We start from the raw sequence: 18,394 nt of genomic DNA on the forward strand, positions 1-18,394 counted from the left end.
TTAAGATTTTAATTTTAATGTCTGACTTTTTTCTTCTTCAGTCTGACAAATCGACTTTATATCACAACTTTGTATTCCTCACAATTTTATTATAACTTTTGTAATAAAATCTTAATCTCTCAATAAAATGACTTATTTTTCATACAATTAAAAAAGAAAAATCAATATTCAGAAAATGTCATTAATTATGTAAAAGAGAAAATATGAGCCAAAGTTTTTTTTTTTTTTTTTTTTTCAGAAATGTGGAAACAAGACAAAAGCCACTCAGGTTTTATTAACAGATTACTTTTATTATAAATATACAGTGTTAAAATGGAATGGTACCTGACACTGCCAGCCGTTTACCGCTTTTATAGAGACGAGGAAAAAAAAAAATGGAGTCTGTGCTGCAGATCTGCAATCATCAAATCACACACATGCGACACGAAAAATTCCCATTCACGTCACCTCACACCTCGGCGGCCATTTCAGGTGCACGCAGGCAGGTGAGCGCGATCACACCAGGAAGCATCCGTTCTCTTCAAAGCTTCAGCACAGTTTGTGAAGAAAAGAACACTTTAAAGTTGACCTGGGATTTTGTGTTAAGTAAAAAAAAAAATGACAAAAAACACGAGTTAAATGGTGTCAAGTGATAAAAATGAGATCACAGTTAAGATGTGACTGAGACATTCATTGGTACTTAACATCCAACAGTTCTGAAAAGGCGCCACATGCAGCACTTTAACATGGACATCACTGCCATGATGGAGGAGTCTGGCTCTGCTGCTGCTGGTGTTTCTCCAGACTACATTTCCCATAAACCCTTCTGCTGCCTCAGAGAGGATTCTTTCATTTGTTTTTTTTTGTTTTTTTTAAGATTTTCAACCAGGAACTACAGACAAAAATTCCAAATTCACTGGTTGCAGCTTCTCAAATATGGAGTTTCTGTTGGATTTCTTCAAGTGTTTTGGTTGTAAAGTGAATATTTTGGGGTTTGGGGCTACTGGCTGGACAAAACAAGACATTTGAGGACATCAGTTTGGAAATATTACAGGCATGTGTCTCTTTTTGGACATGCAAAGACCAGAAATGTTCGACATGTTTCTGGAGCCACAGAAAACTAATCAGCAATAGTTTATAATGGTTATTTTATTAAGCAAAGGTGTGTAAATCTCTTCATTTGGTGATATTAAAGTTAAAATATTTAATCTGCAAATAGTTTTTATGATTAAACAATTAATCCTTTAACCTATAAAATGTCCATCTGCTAATGAAAATAAGTGTTTCTTGCAGTGCTGGAGGTCTCACAGCTCAGTGGACGAACAGCGCCCTCCTCCTGTTCTGTGCGATAACGACCCACAGGTCAGTCCTCTTCGCAGCGTTTTCTGCATGTTAACATGTCACATGTGGCACCTTTAATTTGATCATTTATCTTGGTGAATGTCGCTCACTGGATGAATCACATCACTGAGCGCTCTGACGGCCACTAGGTGTCCCTGTTGTCGAGTCCCGTAGGTCCAGTTTGCTCCGACAGACGATGGAGCCGAGCAGGAAGTCCGCCCTCGTGTAATCAAACAGAGGCTTTAAGCACAATAACACATGACTACAGGAGCCGCTGTTCAAGTCAATGGCATGAAGGCTAATGAGCAAATTTAACTTTCATTTGCTTACAAATATCAACTCCAATTTTCAGTTTTAACTATCAGGCACTTAATTTTAAGTACTTTACATTAATGAGCAGTGCCGTTCAAGACTGATGCTGAAGTAGTGTGCAAAACACTGGATATAACAAATCTGTTTGAACATGCATAACAAATGTAAACATTTAAATTTTAACTTTATCAAAGGAAAAAAAGATATTATATCTAAAGAAACCTTTACAAACTAAAGCTTAAATAAACAAAGAAGAAAAAAAAAACCTATTCAGCTCTCACACTGGTTTAACATGCTGCTCAACACTAAACTAGAAGAAGCCCCCTCCCCTCCCAATGACACAGCAGGCGTTCAGCCCTCAGTGGCATTTACATAAAATTAACATGCAAGAATAATAATAAAAAAAAAAAAACTAAGGCAAATTGTTCAGGAGAGTCAGGCTGAGATATAACTGGTCCAGTGGAGCTGTGGTTTGACTGGGAGGCTCCCAGTATGAGTGTGAGGGGGACGTTTGAAATGAACTTGTTGGTCTGCGGTCGCCTGAAGGTAAAAGTGTTTCTAAAAACGGCCAAACTGGAAACGCCTGCGGTCGTTCATGGCTGCACTCGGTTGGTCATACGTGACGTGACAGAAGTAATTATGTAGAGAATAAAAAGAGCTTCGTCCGATCTAGTTTCGGAAAGTTACATAAACAGTCGGAGGCAGCTCGGTGGCTCTACACGTAGAGCTGGACAATGCTGACAACTTGTCCCAGTGGCCATTTGAGGTACTGCAACGAACAAAGATCCACTGCAGCCCACAGAACCTGACCCCCGTGGACCCCCTTTATAAAAGAGACGTCTGTAAAACTGCTGACAGGACATCTACAGCCTGCAGACAGTTTTTTTTTGATTCCATAACGCGTTTATAAACTGGTGTCAGAGCCTAGAAAAGGTATTTCTATTTTCATGACACCATCTCAATGCTAGATGTGTAGGCCGAAGGCATCAGCGGGACAGACCACTGTGCAGTGGACTGCTCTATGAAGAAGTAAACCCGGAAGCATGAAAGCTTTTTGGCTTATGCACGTCGCTGCTCCATCCATACCGAAAACCTGATTTGTTTCACGCATGTGCAAAAATGCAGGCCGAGGTTAAGGTTAGGATAACCCATCGGTCAGGTGATAGGACCGACCGGGTTTCTGCCGCATAATGTAGTGTTATATTTCTGTGGTATTTCACGCAGGTTTTTTACGCGTGAGAAGATGTGGATAAAAACAGGTAGCAGTAGGTAGCGGTAGCGTAGCAGGATGGTGGCCAGACATCGGTCAATTAAACTGCAAAGTGCTTTAACGACACGTCAGCGTTCACCCGTTCACACACGGGGGGCAGAGGCCACCGTGGAAAAGTGCCACCTGCTCATCAGGAGCAACAACCGTTCAAGCACACATTGATGGCATGGCATCAGCAGCTATTTGGGGTTCTCACCCAAGGACACTTGGACATGTAGACGACAGGGACCAGGGATTGACCCGCCGACCCTCTGATTGGTGGACGGCCGCTCTGCCTCCCGAGCCACAGCTGCACAGCATGTTGTACAACAGCGTCTGCAACAGCAGATGAGCTGTGCCCGACATTTATTCTAACATTTCGAAATCCACAATCCAACAACCGAGCCCAATCTGTGCATTGATTGGTCTGTCACTTTTCTGACGTATAACCGGGCGCCGTCTTCCCCGTTTGAACGCTGATAACATCAAGACTACAAGGCCAACAAAACACGTACAGCTCTTGGAGATGTCGTGCGAAGGGAAACGAACACGCCATCATTCCTCTTTGCTGGATATCCACCATGGTTTTTAAATGGCCGTTCAGAACAAACACTTTTATCTTCATTCGCACAAACTTTCTGAAGCATCCTGAGGCCTTAACTGCTCGACGCAGGGCCCCACAGACTGAGCGCGCTCAGAAACACCCCACATTAATAAATAAAGGTTTACGGACATGATGAAGCAGAGTGAGACACAAAATGTGCATTTATCCTGTTGTGAGATAATATCTAATCTTACTGCATTGATGAAAATATGACTGTTTTCAAGAAATAACCAAAAAAGGGAGAAGTATTCACCATGATCTCCTTGTTACTGCTCGTTTTCTCCTCAGGTGAAGGAAAAACTGACATTACTGTGAGAGGTTACATTTCTCAAAGCAAACAGCCAGCGCAGGAAAAACATAGTAATATCCTGAAATACTAATAATAACTCTGACTTCAACATGATGATAAATGTTACAGAAAGGTCACGGTTAGAGTCTGGTGGCCTCTGGTGGAGTACGTGTGCTTTGGTGCATCTGCCCGCTGTGATCTACTGAGTATACAAACCTCTACTCATGCATTCATTCACAAACAATTCATATCTGTCACATACATCTGAGAAAAACTGCAAATATTTTCATAACAAGTCATAGTATCTCTTAATTTAGCTTGTTAACATATTTTCTTAAAACCCTCTGCCGTGAGAAAATTTCCACGAAGCTGTTTGAGGATGTAACGACTTGCTGAGATGAAAAGGATTTGCAGCTTCATCGGTTAAAAACAACAATATGGCAAAAGCTAATAACTAAGAATAAACAGCACCAGTTAATTTCGGTGTCGTAGTTGATTCCACTACTGTAAAATAACAAAACGTTGGCAAATATAAATATGAATAAACAAATGAAGCAAACAGGTACAGTAGGTGTGCAAATCTGAACCGAACACAGACGAGTGGAAGGAAAAGGCGGCGATTAAAGGGATACCTTGATATTTACGTTTTTTTAGCGACGCGATACGGAGTCACCGCTTTCTGTTGGCACTTCAGATGAGGAGAGGGAGAAGCTGGGAGGAGCAGTGGACTGTTTTCTTTCAGTGGAAACCGCCGACAAGCTCTTTGGTGAGTGAGGCGTTGACATCTGTATCTGGATCAAACTCATGTGAAAGCAACAGAACTCACAACAGTCAGAATATAATCAGATCTCAGCTGAACATCTGCAGTTTGGCCACGTTCTTAAAATCATAGTTTGACATTTTGGGAAAAAAATTGTTGACAAGATTGATACAACACTTGTGTCTGTAGAGTGAATATGAAGCTACTACCAAGACACGGTTAGCCTAGCTTAGCACAAAGACTGGAAACGGGGAAACCGCTAGCCTGGCTCAGTCAGAAAGTGACAAAAACTACAAACACCTCGAAAGCTCACTGTGTGAAATGTCAGAATCGCATATGTACAAAAAACTACTGTGTAAAATCGACAATTTGCAGTTGTAGCGGACCATGTCTCGGCTCAGGTCAGGTGTGCACAGCTAGCAGAGAGCCCAGAAGACCAACAAACCGTCCGATACATAAACAAAGAGAGACCACAAACTGACGTTTTTACATTTCTGTTACTGCACAAATTAAACAAACGTAACTAAGTGTTAAATAATGAGCTTTAGAGATGTTTTTTTTTAAGCTTTGGACAGATTGTTTCCCTGTTTCCAGTTGTTATGCTAAGCTAAGCTAATTGGCTGTTAGCTGTAGCTTCGTTTTTAGGGTTAGGGTTGTACAGACATGAGTGGTATCAATCTTCTTCTCCAACTTTGTGTGTATTTGCCCAAATGTGAAACTATTAAAGCAAGAAAATCCCGTGGAAAGATCAGCCGTCTGCACGTCTTCCTGCTCTCTCACGTCTAACAGCTACAGATGAGCCCTTCTTCAGCAAAGGACAAAAGAAATGTACGACATGGCAGCATAGCTTCCTTTCACCTGAGACTGATCCGCCATCTGTCTACCGACTTTGCACCCAATACGAGATGTGATCGCAGTGAGGTCTGAATGGAGATACCGAGAGCAAAGGAGACGCATCCAGATGGAGACCGAAGGTTAAACAATCATTCCAGTGATACTCTATATTTTCCTTTTTGTCAACAATCCCATGAAAAGACCAAAGCCACCAATGAATGTGTCCGACCAAGAACCACAGACAGGAAGTCATAAAGCATTGAGAGGCTTTATGATGCACTGCTGCTTTTGGTCTTTTCATGGGAAAAGAATAAGAAAAGTGTAGAACACCAGACTTTAACACCAGTCCAGGTCTGGTCCAGGTCGGTCTGAGTTGGGGCCATATTAATAAAACAGATCAATTTCAATCTGAAGTACATCTTAAGCAGAAAACCACATAAAAGTAGTTCTTCCTTTACTTATTTCACCCTCCTCCACCATCACTGTGATCTCATCTTCACAAACTTTGAGATTTAGAGATCACAGGCGTTACAAACGCGAGCACACTGCTGGAAATAATCTTAAATTCAAGTGTAAATCTAAGAACATTTTTATAAATGAGGCCCCAGCTACCAACCCTGCTGTCTACCCAAATGCATGCTGGGATAGGCTCCACCCGCCTGAAACAGACAGAGCAGGTGGAGAGATGAGAAAAAAAGAAAGAAAAAAAACCTGAGGTAGTCTGAATGTCTGGGCTACATGTTCATGTATGATCTCTACACGCGGTGCCGATGTGATTTCTTACTGGTCAAACAACCTGAACAGCGATAGTGATGAAGGCGACACGATGGCGCCAACGTGTGGCCACAGTGGTCTTTGCAAAGCAAACAGCAGGGCTGGGTATGGAACAAAATGCATCACTGGCATCGATGCGCGGTCAGATCTGTGCTCCACTCCTGTCTGAGCTCTTGATTTAAACCCACATTTGACCACTTTCAGCTACAAATAATCACATTTCAAATTTGAAAACTTTGGCTTCTTTCGTTTTGTGGGACGCGCCGCCCTACATGTCTCAAAGTGACAGAAACTCAGTCAGGCCGAGTCTCTTTGAAGCACGAGCGTGAATACGAAGCAAAACTGAACAGGTCCAACATCAAGGTATCTCTTTAAGTGAATGCATTTGAAGCCGGCGATGAAACAGATCGCAGGCCGTGTAAGGCACGTATGTGTAAGAACAGTTTATATAATTTCAGCTAACGAGCAGGACTATAGAAACGCTTCACTTAACGAGCTATAATGTGAAGACTGAGGAGCTTTTCACTCGGAGCTCCAGATAACATGTAGACACTTTATCAGAAAATAACTATCTCTCTACAGAAGTAGAGTACAATTTAAAAATGAAACTACCAAACTACAGTACACTCTAGATGCTAATTAATGAACTCTTGATGCATAGCATCACCCATAGATGTAATATTGACTTTTATTTTAAGTAATATGGATCTTATTCAATATTCCACCCTAACATTGAATAGTGGAGTTAATAGTGTTATGGAGGGTTATGGCAGTGTTTGTTAAAGAGTCACAGTCTCATCAGAGGAAGGAAGAGAAACTGATTTGTGATTGTCATGAGTCTTGGTGTCGTCATTCCTCTGCAAAGTTCAATCAACGACATGATGGAAAACCAGAAAAAATAAAACAAAACAGGAAATACCAACAGGAGACAAATAAAAGGGGGAAAGTTGTGAGTTCAAATGTTGTCAAAGATGAAGAAAACTAACATCCCTGCTCCAGGTGTTCAGGATTTGACCTGAGCCGGATCGACGGCCGTGCCCTCGTCACCCAAAGCCAACACCACGCACAACTTTCCAGATTCCAAAACCGACAAATCCTCGGCTCATCTGACAGTTTTCGGATGACAAAATGCTAAAATCAACAGCGGGAATGATGCTAAAAACAGTGTGTGTCAGTGTTTGAGGGCCCAGCTCTCTTCAGCTCTGCTGGCCCAGGACCAGAAATGAGGGTGGCCTCTTTCTCCTCCTGCTCAGACTTCTGTAGTTTGTTGCTCCTCTCAGTTTCACATCGCTCTATTTCAACCACCTCCTCCTCCTTCTTTACTGCTACTCCTCCTTCTCCTTTCTCTGTCTCAGTCCTCTGGGGTTCAACTTTAGATCCTGGAGGAAGAAATTTCCCAAACCTTGTCCCGTTCAGATCCTCCTCGAATTTCACCTGGAAGGGTGGCAGCCCGAGCAGGAAGGCCCTGATCCTGCTGGGGGAACTTAGGTCTGCGGGTTCTTCCTGGTTCTTCATCTCCACATCCTGCTCTTCTCTTCTGCCTCCTCCTCCACTTCCTCCAGAGCTGGGCCGGTCGCTCAGGTTGAAGTCCTCGGCCTGCTCCGTGCTGCTGGTTCTCGCTCTCTTGGATGGCGGCTGATCTGTGTTTCCGTTGATCGTCGCTGGACTCGACTCTGGTCCCTCTGTGCTGGGTCTCTTAGCCGTGAAGCGTTTGCTGAGGTTGAGAGGCAGTGCCTGCTCGGGGGGAGGGGTGATGGGAGAGCAGGGGGGCTTGGCGCTCAGGTCCTGGGACAGAGCCTCAGACAGTCGGCGGGTGAAGGTCTGGAACTGAGACGAGCCTAAACGAGTCCTCATCAGCTGGCACACCTGAACACTGCAGTCCAGGTTCAAAGGCAGGACCCGTAGAGGGGGCAGAGGAGGCCGGTTCCTAGCGTCCCGAATGCCTCCTCTCTGGGCTCCCTCATCCACGTTACACCCCGAGCAGCGGTTATGCTGCTGGTGGAGTGGGTGGGGCTGAGGCTGAATCTGGTCTCCACTGGGATGAGGCGTGTCCGGGCTTCCACTTTTGGACTGGATGGTGTATATGGTGGGATGGTGCTGGGTCGGGTCCTGAGGCGTCAGGGCCGGGCTCTCCAGGCCTCTCTGGAGGCTAATGCGGTTCCTGAAGACATCCAGAGGACACACGCCTTTGATGGGGCTGAAGCCACCCAGAGATCCTCCAACAAACTGGCGAGGCAGAGTGGAGAGGAGCACACCTGGAGCGGGAGCCACAGACTCCCCTCGGTCCGGATTCAGCTCCTTTGGTTTGGGCTGGAAGGGTAGGAAGGGGGTGGACATGGGGGAGAGATCGGGGGTGAGGGGCATGTTGACAGGGAGGATCGCTGGCTGGATGGGCTGCAGGGAGAAGAAAAAGGAGGTCATGAGAGGAAGAATTTCTGTTTGATCTACACAACTCAACCACACTTAGTGCCTGCTCCATCCCAGAAGCTCAGTACTGATACGCTCCACTGAAGACTCACAGAACACAAAAAGAAGTGCAAATCTTTACAAGCCATACGCTGCAGAGATAAAGCCTGGGTCTGCAAGAAACCGTGCTGTTCTCATGATAAGACAAATCAGAGGACTCCCTGTCAACTCTCTAAGTGTCCGGGTAAAACTGAGGAAGCTCTCATCCTCACCACAGCTGCTGATAACGTGAAAATGGCACGATGAAGCTTTAAATCATCATTCTGTCTCTGCTGAACTAGAATGAATGTTGATGCTACTGCAGGGCATTTCCCTACAGAGCCAGCAGGGGGAGCTTCCCTGCTCTGTCCTCTAACTTCATAACCTTCGTTTAGATTAGGTCTGGTATTGATCTGCTGGACTCAGCTGACTGATCACAGAGTTATTTTGACACAGAGTCACAGCTCTTGTAAAGTCTGTGGAAAGTAAAAATCCCGTGCAATACTCAAAAATAACTCAATACTATTATTTTAAGACCCTACAGATGGTGAGTATTTGATACAGATGACTTTAATATTAAAACATATCTGTAAATCTAATTTTCCCTGCAGTAAAATAGAGCTGGAGGCGTTACCCTGTGAGTGCTGCTGGGTGCTGGTCCACCTCCACCTCTGGCTGGAAGCGGAGGACTCTCCTGCTGGGAGTTGGCTGCTTTAGCTTTAGCTTTAGCCTGCTGCTGAGCCAGCAGCTTGGCCTGAGCGATCAGCGTGGCCTTGTTGCGAGTGCCCGGCGGCCGGCCTCGGCCTCTCTTCACCACCACAGTGCCGTTTGGGGTGACAATCTGCTTAGAGGGAAGAAGATCAGGGGTGACCTCTGCCATCTTTAAGCCTGTGATTGGTTTTATATCTTTTGGAGGATTTATGTTTTTTGTGATGTTTTTCTTTAGCTGCTGCTGCATGTTCTTGTGTTTTATTCATTGTGTTCTGCACGTTAATTATTGCTGTATGCCCGAGTCATAGGAGTGCAGGGCTGAGCAAACCATCATCTCCACTGTTACTGGATTATTTTCAGCCAATTACTAAGTCATCGTATCAAAATGTGCTTTTATGTTATTTATCATTAGTCCCATTTGTTTGAATAGATTCAGTCACTTACAGTGCGAGACGGAGCAGCAGGGGCTGTGATCTTCTTCTCCTTGGCTTTGGGTCCTGGTTTTCGACCTCTTGGAAGTGGTTTTCTTCCTCTTATCCCTCTGGGTTTTGGAGGCATGGGGGTTTCTGGGATTTTGAATTCTGCTCCTCCGGCCCTGAGATGTTCTTCATAAGGAAGCATCAGCCTGAGACCCACACAAACACAGAGTTACAGGATGCTTAGTGCATAGGATCTTTATTTTATGCCTGAATAATGTTATTTAAATAAATTAGTGTCTTGGGGGACAGTGTCTCTGCCTGACCTCTCGTAGTGTCTCCTGGTGCAGGTAGCAGCGCTGGTGCTCCCGGGGCATCCTCCCAGCTCATTATAAACCACTTTCCATAGACGGTCCAATGTCACCTGTGACACACACACAAACACAGAAACAGCTTTGAACTCCTGAAATCCGGCAGAAAAGAAACGTGTGTGCTGGTTTGGACTGTCGCTTGATGCTGCCGTTCGAAACTGGAAAATAGATATATTCTATGTGTAATATAGAGTAGTTCACAGGCTGTGGCATGAACTCCAGCAGGGGGGGCAGTCCTGAAATCCACTGTCAGCCTGTTTGCTGATTTTGAAGCATGAGGCTTCCTTACCTTCTGTTCACACATTCAAAAGCTGGCACATTGACCGGCTGCCATTGTGAACGGGATCTGGTGTTGGCTGAGCTCCAGAGATTTAAGACACCCACCGAAAGTTGAGAAAAGCTCAACTTAATGCAAAAGTCCTCTGCTGCAATGTGCTTGACAACCAGGTGACAGCCAATCACGCTTGTTTGTTTGGTATTTGGCTCCACAATGGGAGTCTTACCCACTCGGGTGTCGCTGTTCAACAACATGTAGCACCGGTGAAAATAAAGGTTATCAAAAAAAAAAAAAAGCTGTACTCAGGAAAAAATACACAAAACAAATACTAATAACAGCTACAATAGCAGAAATAGTGCCATTAGCAGCGGAGTATAAGTCACAGGTCTGTTGCTGAAGTGTGTGTGTGACAGGAGGAGGAGGAGGAGGAGGAGGAGGAGGAGGAGGAGGGGTTGTGAGAATGTGTGTGTGTGTCTGCAGAGCTCGGCAGGGGGAGTGAGGAGTCGACCGAGCAAAGAGAACCGAGAGAGAAAACAGTCGACTTCAAGCAGGGAGGAGAGGAAAGAAATGTGGGCAGGCACGTTGTGGCTAACGTGCTAACAGCACTCCACACTTTGAAAAAGATAAAGTTGTTTCATCGAGTATCTTTTGTTCTTTTGTCATCGCCCTTTAATCATGTCTTTGCTCTCTGCTGCTTGTATTATTTCACTGCACAGCTCTTTAGAGTGCGTGCGTTGTGTTCAAATGAATTCAAATGAAATATCTGTTAGCTATAGTGCTGAGTGGAGTGTGTGTGTGTGTGTGTGTGTGTGTGTGTGTGTGGATAATACAGCATTGTTCAGTGCAAGGCTCAGTTCAGTACAGCGGGCGAAATGAGGGGCTGAACAGGCCTTTTGTTGTGAACAGTGCAGCACTGAGCTGAACCTGAACACCCGTTTCTGTCCATTTTCTTTTATTGTAAAGCTGCTTTTGTTTTGTGTTTATTTACTGTAAACTGCTGACAAATGACTGATTGTTTCAGGCAGAACTCCACTGTACTTCATTCTGAAGAGACAAATATTAGTGTATACAGCTGAATGCCTCTTGATCAAAAATTCACAGTATCAGGTCGTCTGGTGTCACGAGCTTCATGAATCACCGTCATTGTTAACTTATAATTTCATCTTTGATTTGTCACGTGACTCCTCACAACTCTTATTCAAAACCACTGGGACGCTGTGTAAAACATAAATAAAAACAATCATTTACAAGCAAACTGTTTTCTGACAACAGTTTAACAAAATGCTCCTGAGCCCATGTGGTAACACCCTTAATCCAATCATGTGTTCACAACACCTCACTCCATCCTTGCAGAATCAGCATACATTTACAAAAATCTGCATATTTATATCTATTGATGTTTTACACAGTGTACCAACTTAGAGGAATAGTTAAAGGAAAAGGAAATATACTCTTACCGGTGAAAAGCCACATGTCTATGAGGCTACAGCCAACAGGAAGTTAGCCTAGCTTAGCATAAAGACTGGAAATAGGAGGAAACAGCTAGCTGGGGTTTGTCCAAACGTACCAAAATTGTCCTACCAGCACATCTAAAGCTCACTAAATAACCCGTTTTATGTAATTTGATCAGTCTGCACAAAAACACAAAATTAGGTTTTATGAGGGTGGGCTAGCTGTTTCCCCTGTTTCCAGTCTTTATGCTAAGCTAACTGGCTGCTTGTCGTATCTTGATCTTTAACATAAAGACATAAGAGTGATTTCAATCTTCTCATGCAGCTCTAAGCAAGAAAACAAACACGCAGATTTCTCCAAATGTCAAACTATTCCTCGGAAAAAAGGTTAAATGAGCTAAAGAAGTGAAGTAACATGAAGTAACTCACCTTTTTGTAGCCTCCGAGTCGTTTTACCACAGAGTACATGAGGAAGAGGTCAACTGAGGAAAGAGAGGACAGGCATGTTGAAACTCAGCGGCCCAGTCAGCATGACAAGCGGAAACAGACGAGACATGCAAATATGACAGAGCAGATGAACGTGCACATCTCTCAGTTTGACTAAACAAATACGTTCTGATAAACCAATCAGCAAAGGACTCTGAATGGTCATGGTGGGTTTATCCTGTCCTGCTGAATCCAGATGAAACAAGTTTTTATATTTTCAGCTCCGCAAAGTCGATTCGACTGCTGCTCTAATTATGATAAACAACATTTTAATGATCCCCTGAACCACAGCTCACATCACCATTTCAGCTGCAAAATATTCACATCTTTAACATTCGAGCAGCGACACGCTGAAAAACTGGCCTCCTCTAAACTTCACACAAAATACCAATATATAACCAACAATAACTGTTCATTTAATGTAAGTGGTGTATTTTTATGCATTATATACTTTTGTATTGTTATATAAGCATAAAAAATAGGCTTACAATTGTGAAAATATGTGACTGATTTGCCAATAAGTTCATAACATTAACCTAAAAGCTGATGATATGTCAGTGCTGAGCTCACACCTTGTTTCTGCTGCCCCCTAGTGGAACAAAAAACAATGACTGCATATTTAAGTTGATGAACTCATCAAGTGTGATCACGAAACCCGTCGATCAGGAGAGTTGAGCTGCGGCTGTCTGCATCCTGACAGAGAGCTGTTTTAAAAAGCTGTTATTTCTAGTAAGTGATCTTTTATATGATGAACTTGTTTCGGATTTTACCATTTAATTGTGTTAATTTCTTATTGTGTGATTTATATTTAGTGCTCTCTGTTTATCTCTCTCTGTCTATAACTGATGCCTCTTCAAATACATTTTTTTTAATCTCGGTTTTTCCTCGCCACTGTCGCCAAGTGCTTGCTCATGGGGGAATTGTTGGTTTCTTTGTAGATAAAAGAGCTTGGTCTGTACCAGCTCTATATGGAAAGTGTCCTGAGACAACTTCTGTTGTGATTTGGCGCTATACAAATAAAATTGAATTGAATTGAATTGAATTGAATTGGTGCAGTGTTCAGTCGGGTAAAATGTCTTCTGAAGGGTCAGGCGTCATTTAGCCAGAAGCAGAGTGCATGATGGGAAGGAATCGGACCTGTGACATTCTTTCATTTCTTAAATGTCAAAAGCGCTCACACTTTCACCTTCGAAAGAAAGAAATAAAAAACAGAAACACAAAGAGAATGACGACAACATCAAAGACAAAAATAAAGAAAAGAGAAAAATAAACAAACACAGAAAAGAAAGAGAGAATAAAGAAAGGGCTGCATGAAAAAAGAAAGTCATGAAGGAAATGACTAGAGACTCACTCTTCTTGAAGCCGAGGTTGGGCACTTTGTGGATGGGCGAGCCCTGACGGTCCATGAAGGCGAAGAGCTGATCCAGGAACAGCTGCTCTTCGGGGTGAGGGAGCCAGCTAGCCTCACAGCCGACCTCCACGCTGCCCATCACGTTCTCCTGAGACGGACACATCCAGCATTACACACAAAGGAGAAGATGCACATCGTTTGAAGCGAAGCAGCAACACCAACACGCGTATGATGGAACTGAAAGAATGAACCTCAAAACGTTTGTGTTTCTCAGAGGTTTTTATTCAAGTCGGTGGTCGTTTTGAGGGTGTAGCTGTCATTGTCAGTGAAGATATACTGACCGCTGACAGCTAACTACGCTAACGGCTACACTCTATACAAAAGTATAAGACGCCAATCAAAGTCGGAGTTCCTACTTGTAAACAAGCGAATCTATGTTTAGTTTAGCATGTTGCAGGCACTGGGTCATAAAATAAAGCATTGGATCCATTAAAATGTTGACCTAACGATGGCGCTGGAGGAAAAGTCAGAGGATCATCAAAGTTATTATCATCCTGATGGAACATGAATGTCTGAAACTCCTTTCTTCACAATCCATCCTACAGTTGTTGATATTTCAGGTTGGACCAAAGTCCCACTCTGACTACTACATTCATTTGGTTCACTTTCATTACATTTGGACAAACTTACTGCTGCACTGTGCACAAATGAAAAAAACTGTTTTATCTTATCTTTAAAAAGTTTCCATTAAATGTTGCTTGAATGCATTTCTTTGCCCCAGTCCATCTGTTTTTTAGTATTCAGTGTGTGTTGATTTTTTTTTTTTTTTTCATAAATTTTGAGACATAACTCATTGCACATGTGGCCCTGGCCAACTCTGACTCGCAGACATGTAATCAGTAGTTTTACGGCTGTTGTTATATCGAGAGCTTGTGCTCTGCCCTCCGAAAACTCGAGCAGAGGACGAGTCTGCTGTTGAACCAGTTCAAAGTGGAGCTCAAACTGGTCCTCGATGAGTCAGGTTGGGTTTAGTGTTCAACTGAGATCATCAGTTTTAAAGGTTACAGAGGGGTGAACTCTGCTGGACATCCAGGAAGAGATTCTACTCGTCACTTTCGACAGAGAGGCTTCAAAATAACGGCTTCAACATCAACACAGAAGAATTTGCCATTTTTACATTAACACACAAGCAAGCTGTCCACATGAAACAACCAGTGACTCAGATGTGAATATCATATATGAAGAACAAACCTTCATCTTCTCGATCCAGGACTCTGATTGGCTGGAGGTTGGGGAGTCTTTGCCATCGCGGCCTCTCCTCTTGCGTGGTCGCCCTCGAAGACTAAGAGACGGACATCCTGCAGAATACAATGTGAAACATGAGGGATTCAGCATCAGTGCAATCAGATGTTCACATGTGCTTCCTGATTTTCACATTAAACACAGCTATTCACATAATAACATATGTGGATAATATTATGAGCTGGGAAATACAAGAATTCTGTTGCATTGAAAGTAAAATATCTTATTTTGAAAGGGCCTGAAAACAATCAGTCTTTAGGTTTTCCTGTTCATTTTCATCCGTCATGTATAAATCTGATGCCAGTAAATTTCCAGTCCTGATTTTCATGTCAAAACATGTCTTAAAACTGGGCTTTCTATGGCTGAAAAGTCTTCTCAATAAGCGAATAGTAATTAATAATGAAATATATTAATTTCACGATTACAGATTGTTTTTTTTATTAATTATTTCTAAACAAAGTTCTGTTAAAATAAATAAGCACAAACTGACACACAGAAACATCTACTGAAACACTCACTGAACTGCCAGGAGAAGCTGGCGCTGGTCTCCAGCGTCAGGTGGTTGAAGGTGTCCCTGCAGTACATCAGCCGGGTGTTGGGCAGCGCCTTGATGCCCCCCAGGGCCAGAAGGTGGGGGTCCTGCAGCCCCGGCCCCCTGGCTCCGTCCTGGATGCGTCTCTGCATGGAGCGAAAGCGGCAGTACTGCGGGTAGCTGAGCACTTTGACGGCCTGACACTCCACTGGGTCGTCTGAGAGGGAGAGACATGAGACATGTGAACCAAACGTCCTCCTGCAGTAAATTCAATCATCCTTTGCTGAACTGTCCGTCCACTGACCTGAACAGAGGCTCAAACTGGAAGCACATGATCACATTTATGAGGAGGTCAGATAGATGACTAGCTATGACTTTCTGATGCAGGTCCGAAACTTTGCCTTGATTTTATGCATTCTATGTAATCTATTCTTTCCTATGTTTTATGATCTTATTCTGTGGTTTTATGCGTTGTCTTTATCTTCATCCTCATTATCGTTATTAAGTAGGATTTACTCTCCATCTTATTTTACATTATTACATTTTTATCTGTCTTTAATGTCCATTCTGTCTTTTCTATGTAAAGCACCTTTCTTGTAAAGCACTTTGTGCTGCTATTCCTGTATGAAAGGTGCTACACAAATATGTTTATTATTCTTATTATTATCATAACGAGCTGACTTTGTGCTGTAGCAGCAGCTTGATGATTCTGTGGTGTGAAAGTTTAAGAGCATTATTTGCATTCTTCACAAACGAGCTAGTTTCTATTCTGTTGGTCTGGAAGCTAATTTATACACACACCTTTTCAACACACTAAATTATAAACATTAATAATATAATATGGAGTAATGAGATCTTTACACAATAACAATCCATGTCATGATAAGATGATGTCGTTTCTATCAGATTTACTGAACCTCATGTGGACATTTGATGGTAGGAAAACTGATCTTGTATATGGGAAAGGGTGTTGCTTGGATCACAAAAACTGTCTGAAATCATTCTGGGTGTGATTGTTTGGTGAGAATGTTTCAGTGTTTCTTACTCTCAGCTTTGTCCTTCAGCGGCTCGCTGCTCTTGTTGGCCGTGTTGCTGCCGTTACCGTCGCTGCTCTGCAGAGGTTTGTGGATGCCGTTGGTCCCAAAGGACGAAGGCTTCAGGCTGCTGCTCCAACCAGGCGGCTGTGCACACGACCACCGCACCAGGTCCTCCACCCGCACCACCATCTTCCTGGACACCGCCAGGACCTCATCCTAAACACACAAAGAGGTTCGTTCCACAGTTAGACTTCCATTTATTCAGGGTGGATTTGTTAAAAAAAAAACAAAAAAAAAAAACTATACAGCCATCTAAATGAATAAATGCATTTCTAATTTACTCTGGTGACCCCTTTAGTTTTATTCTTTCAGGTTGATTTTTTATATTAAAATCTCTTAACGCTGTCACTTCACTGTCCAGCCTCCATGATACAGATGAGGGGAGAGGGACTGATAAAAACGCTGATACACTCATTTCTCACAGTGATAATTGGTGACTGTTTAACCACAGCAACAAAGTGGCTGCCCTGCACATTTTTCAGCTAAAATGAAAAAATAAGGCTGACTCTTATGCATTTTTATTTACAGTTAATATTCTCCTAAAAACATTTTAATCAAATATCAAGACGTGAGCGAGCAGTGAAGTCATCCACCCTGATGACGTGTTGAAGGTGAGGGCCTGTTTTCCTTTCCACTGCTCCTCCCTGCAGTATCTAAAACTGACCAAACAGCACAGAACACTCCCATATCTGGCTGATTAGACCTGTTTTCAGCAAAGTAGAGTGCTGCTAACTCCAATAACTTCTGCACAATGAAAGCATCCAGACAATTCGCCAGTGGAAAAAACTTTTCATGTTTGGTTTGCATCAGCAGTAACTGAACACAGATCCAATATGGCTGAACGTGATCAGTAAATAGAACCATAAGGCTGATGTGTGAAAGTGCAAACAGGAACACAGGAGTGAAACTGAACTCCAAACCACAGAGGTTTAAATCACACTGAGAGCTGAACACAGGCAGACGTTTAGAAACAGAACTTTCTCTCAGAGTTTATCTGCACACGACAGCTGAGGAGAGCAGACCGTCACGGGTGAACTTTATCTTCATAAAACATTTGAATACTTGTCAGCACGCTCTGTGCATGAAACAGACTGTTATTACAACTGTGACAAAGCACGAGGAAGGAAAGCAGGCCAGAAAACAGCGAGGAAAGAAGCGGAGAACTTCAGTCTTGGCTTGTAAAAAGACTGTCAGCACACGCGAGTTGACTCGATGTCGAAATCTGAAGTCAAATGTAACTTCAGATCAGATTTTAATGCTGTATTTATAGGATTCTTGTCTGAGGAAACACCCGTTCTGCAGCACCGCTCTGCTCCTCCCTCGCTCCACCTGTTCGACCGTGACCTGCTCGCTCATATTCAGATGAACACACCTGCACATGCTTGACACACATCTTGACACTTACATGAGAGCGTGAAAAGGACAGAATGTGACAGCCTGCTCAAACAAAGTTTTAACAGAACAGTAAACAGCTTCTGTGGGCTATCTGTGCAGCTGATAACAGGGAGTACTCTAATTCTTTCAAATATTTCCAAACATTTCAAAAACTGCTTTAATGCATGGATTTTATTCACTTGGGTTGATGCTCTGCCTTTCAAATAAATATAATTTTGACTCATTTTCTTTCTCACAAAACACAAATAATAATGAGTACCTAACTTGCAATATTTTGAGCACATTTTGTTGCCAATACTTCTATACTTAAGCACAGTTTTCAATGCAGGAATTTTACTTGTAATAGAGTATTTTTATTATGTTGTATTGCTGCTTTTACTTCAGTAAACTGTCTGGAAACTTCTTCCACCACTGCATG

General features: G+C 42.9%; 1 protein-coding gene across 1 annotated transcript in view; it reads right to left on the reverse strand.

The window, feature by feature from the left end:
- Positions 1-7,189: 7,189 nt before the first annotated feature.
- Positions 7,190-18,394, reverse strand: part of LOC139344699 (AT-rich interactive domain-containing protein 5B) — a 30,705-nt gene continuing 19,500 nt past the window's right edge. The window contains exons 4-12 of the mRNA XM_070983044.1: positions 16,530-16,737; positions 15,471-15,701; positions 14,902-15,008; positions 13,651-13,798; positions 12,243-12,295; positions 10,041-10,138; positions 9,743-9,923; positions 9,222-9,428; positions 7,190-8,536 (exon numbers count right to left, since the gene is read on the reverse strand). Of these exons, the coding sequence (XP_070839145.1) occupies positions 7,298-8,536; positions 9,222-9,428; positions 9,743-9,923; positions 10,041-10,138; positions 12,243-12,295; positions 13,651-13,798; positions 14,902-15,008; positions 15,471-15,701; positions 16,530-16,737 (2,472 nt within the window). The 3' untranslated portion in view covers positions 7,190-7,297. The remainder of the gene's footprint in view (positions 8,537-9,221; positions 9,429-9,742; positions 9,924-10,040; positions 10,139-12,242; positions 12,296-13,650; positions 13,799-14,901; positions 15,009-15,470; positions 15,702-16,529; positions 16,738-18,394) is intronic.

Source organism: Chaetodon trifascialis, chromosome 16 (assembly GCF_039877785.1).
Source record: "Chaetodon trifascialis isolate fChaTrf1 chromosome 16, fChaTrf1.hap1, whole genome shotgun sequence".
NCBI lineage: Eukaryota > Metazoa > Chordata > Actinopteri > Chaetodontiformes > Chaetodontidae > Chaetodon > Chaetodon trifascialis.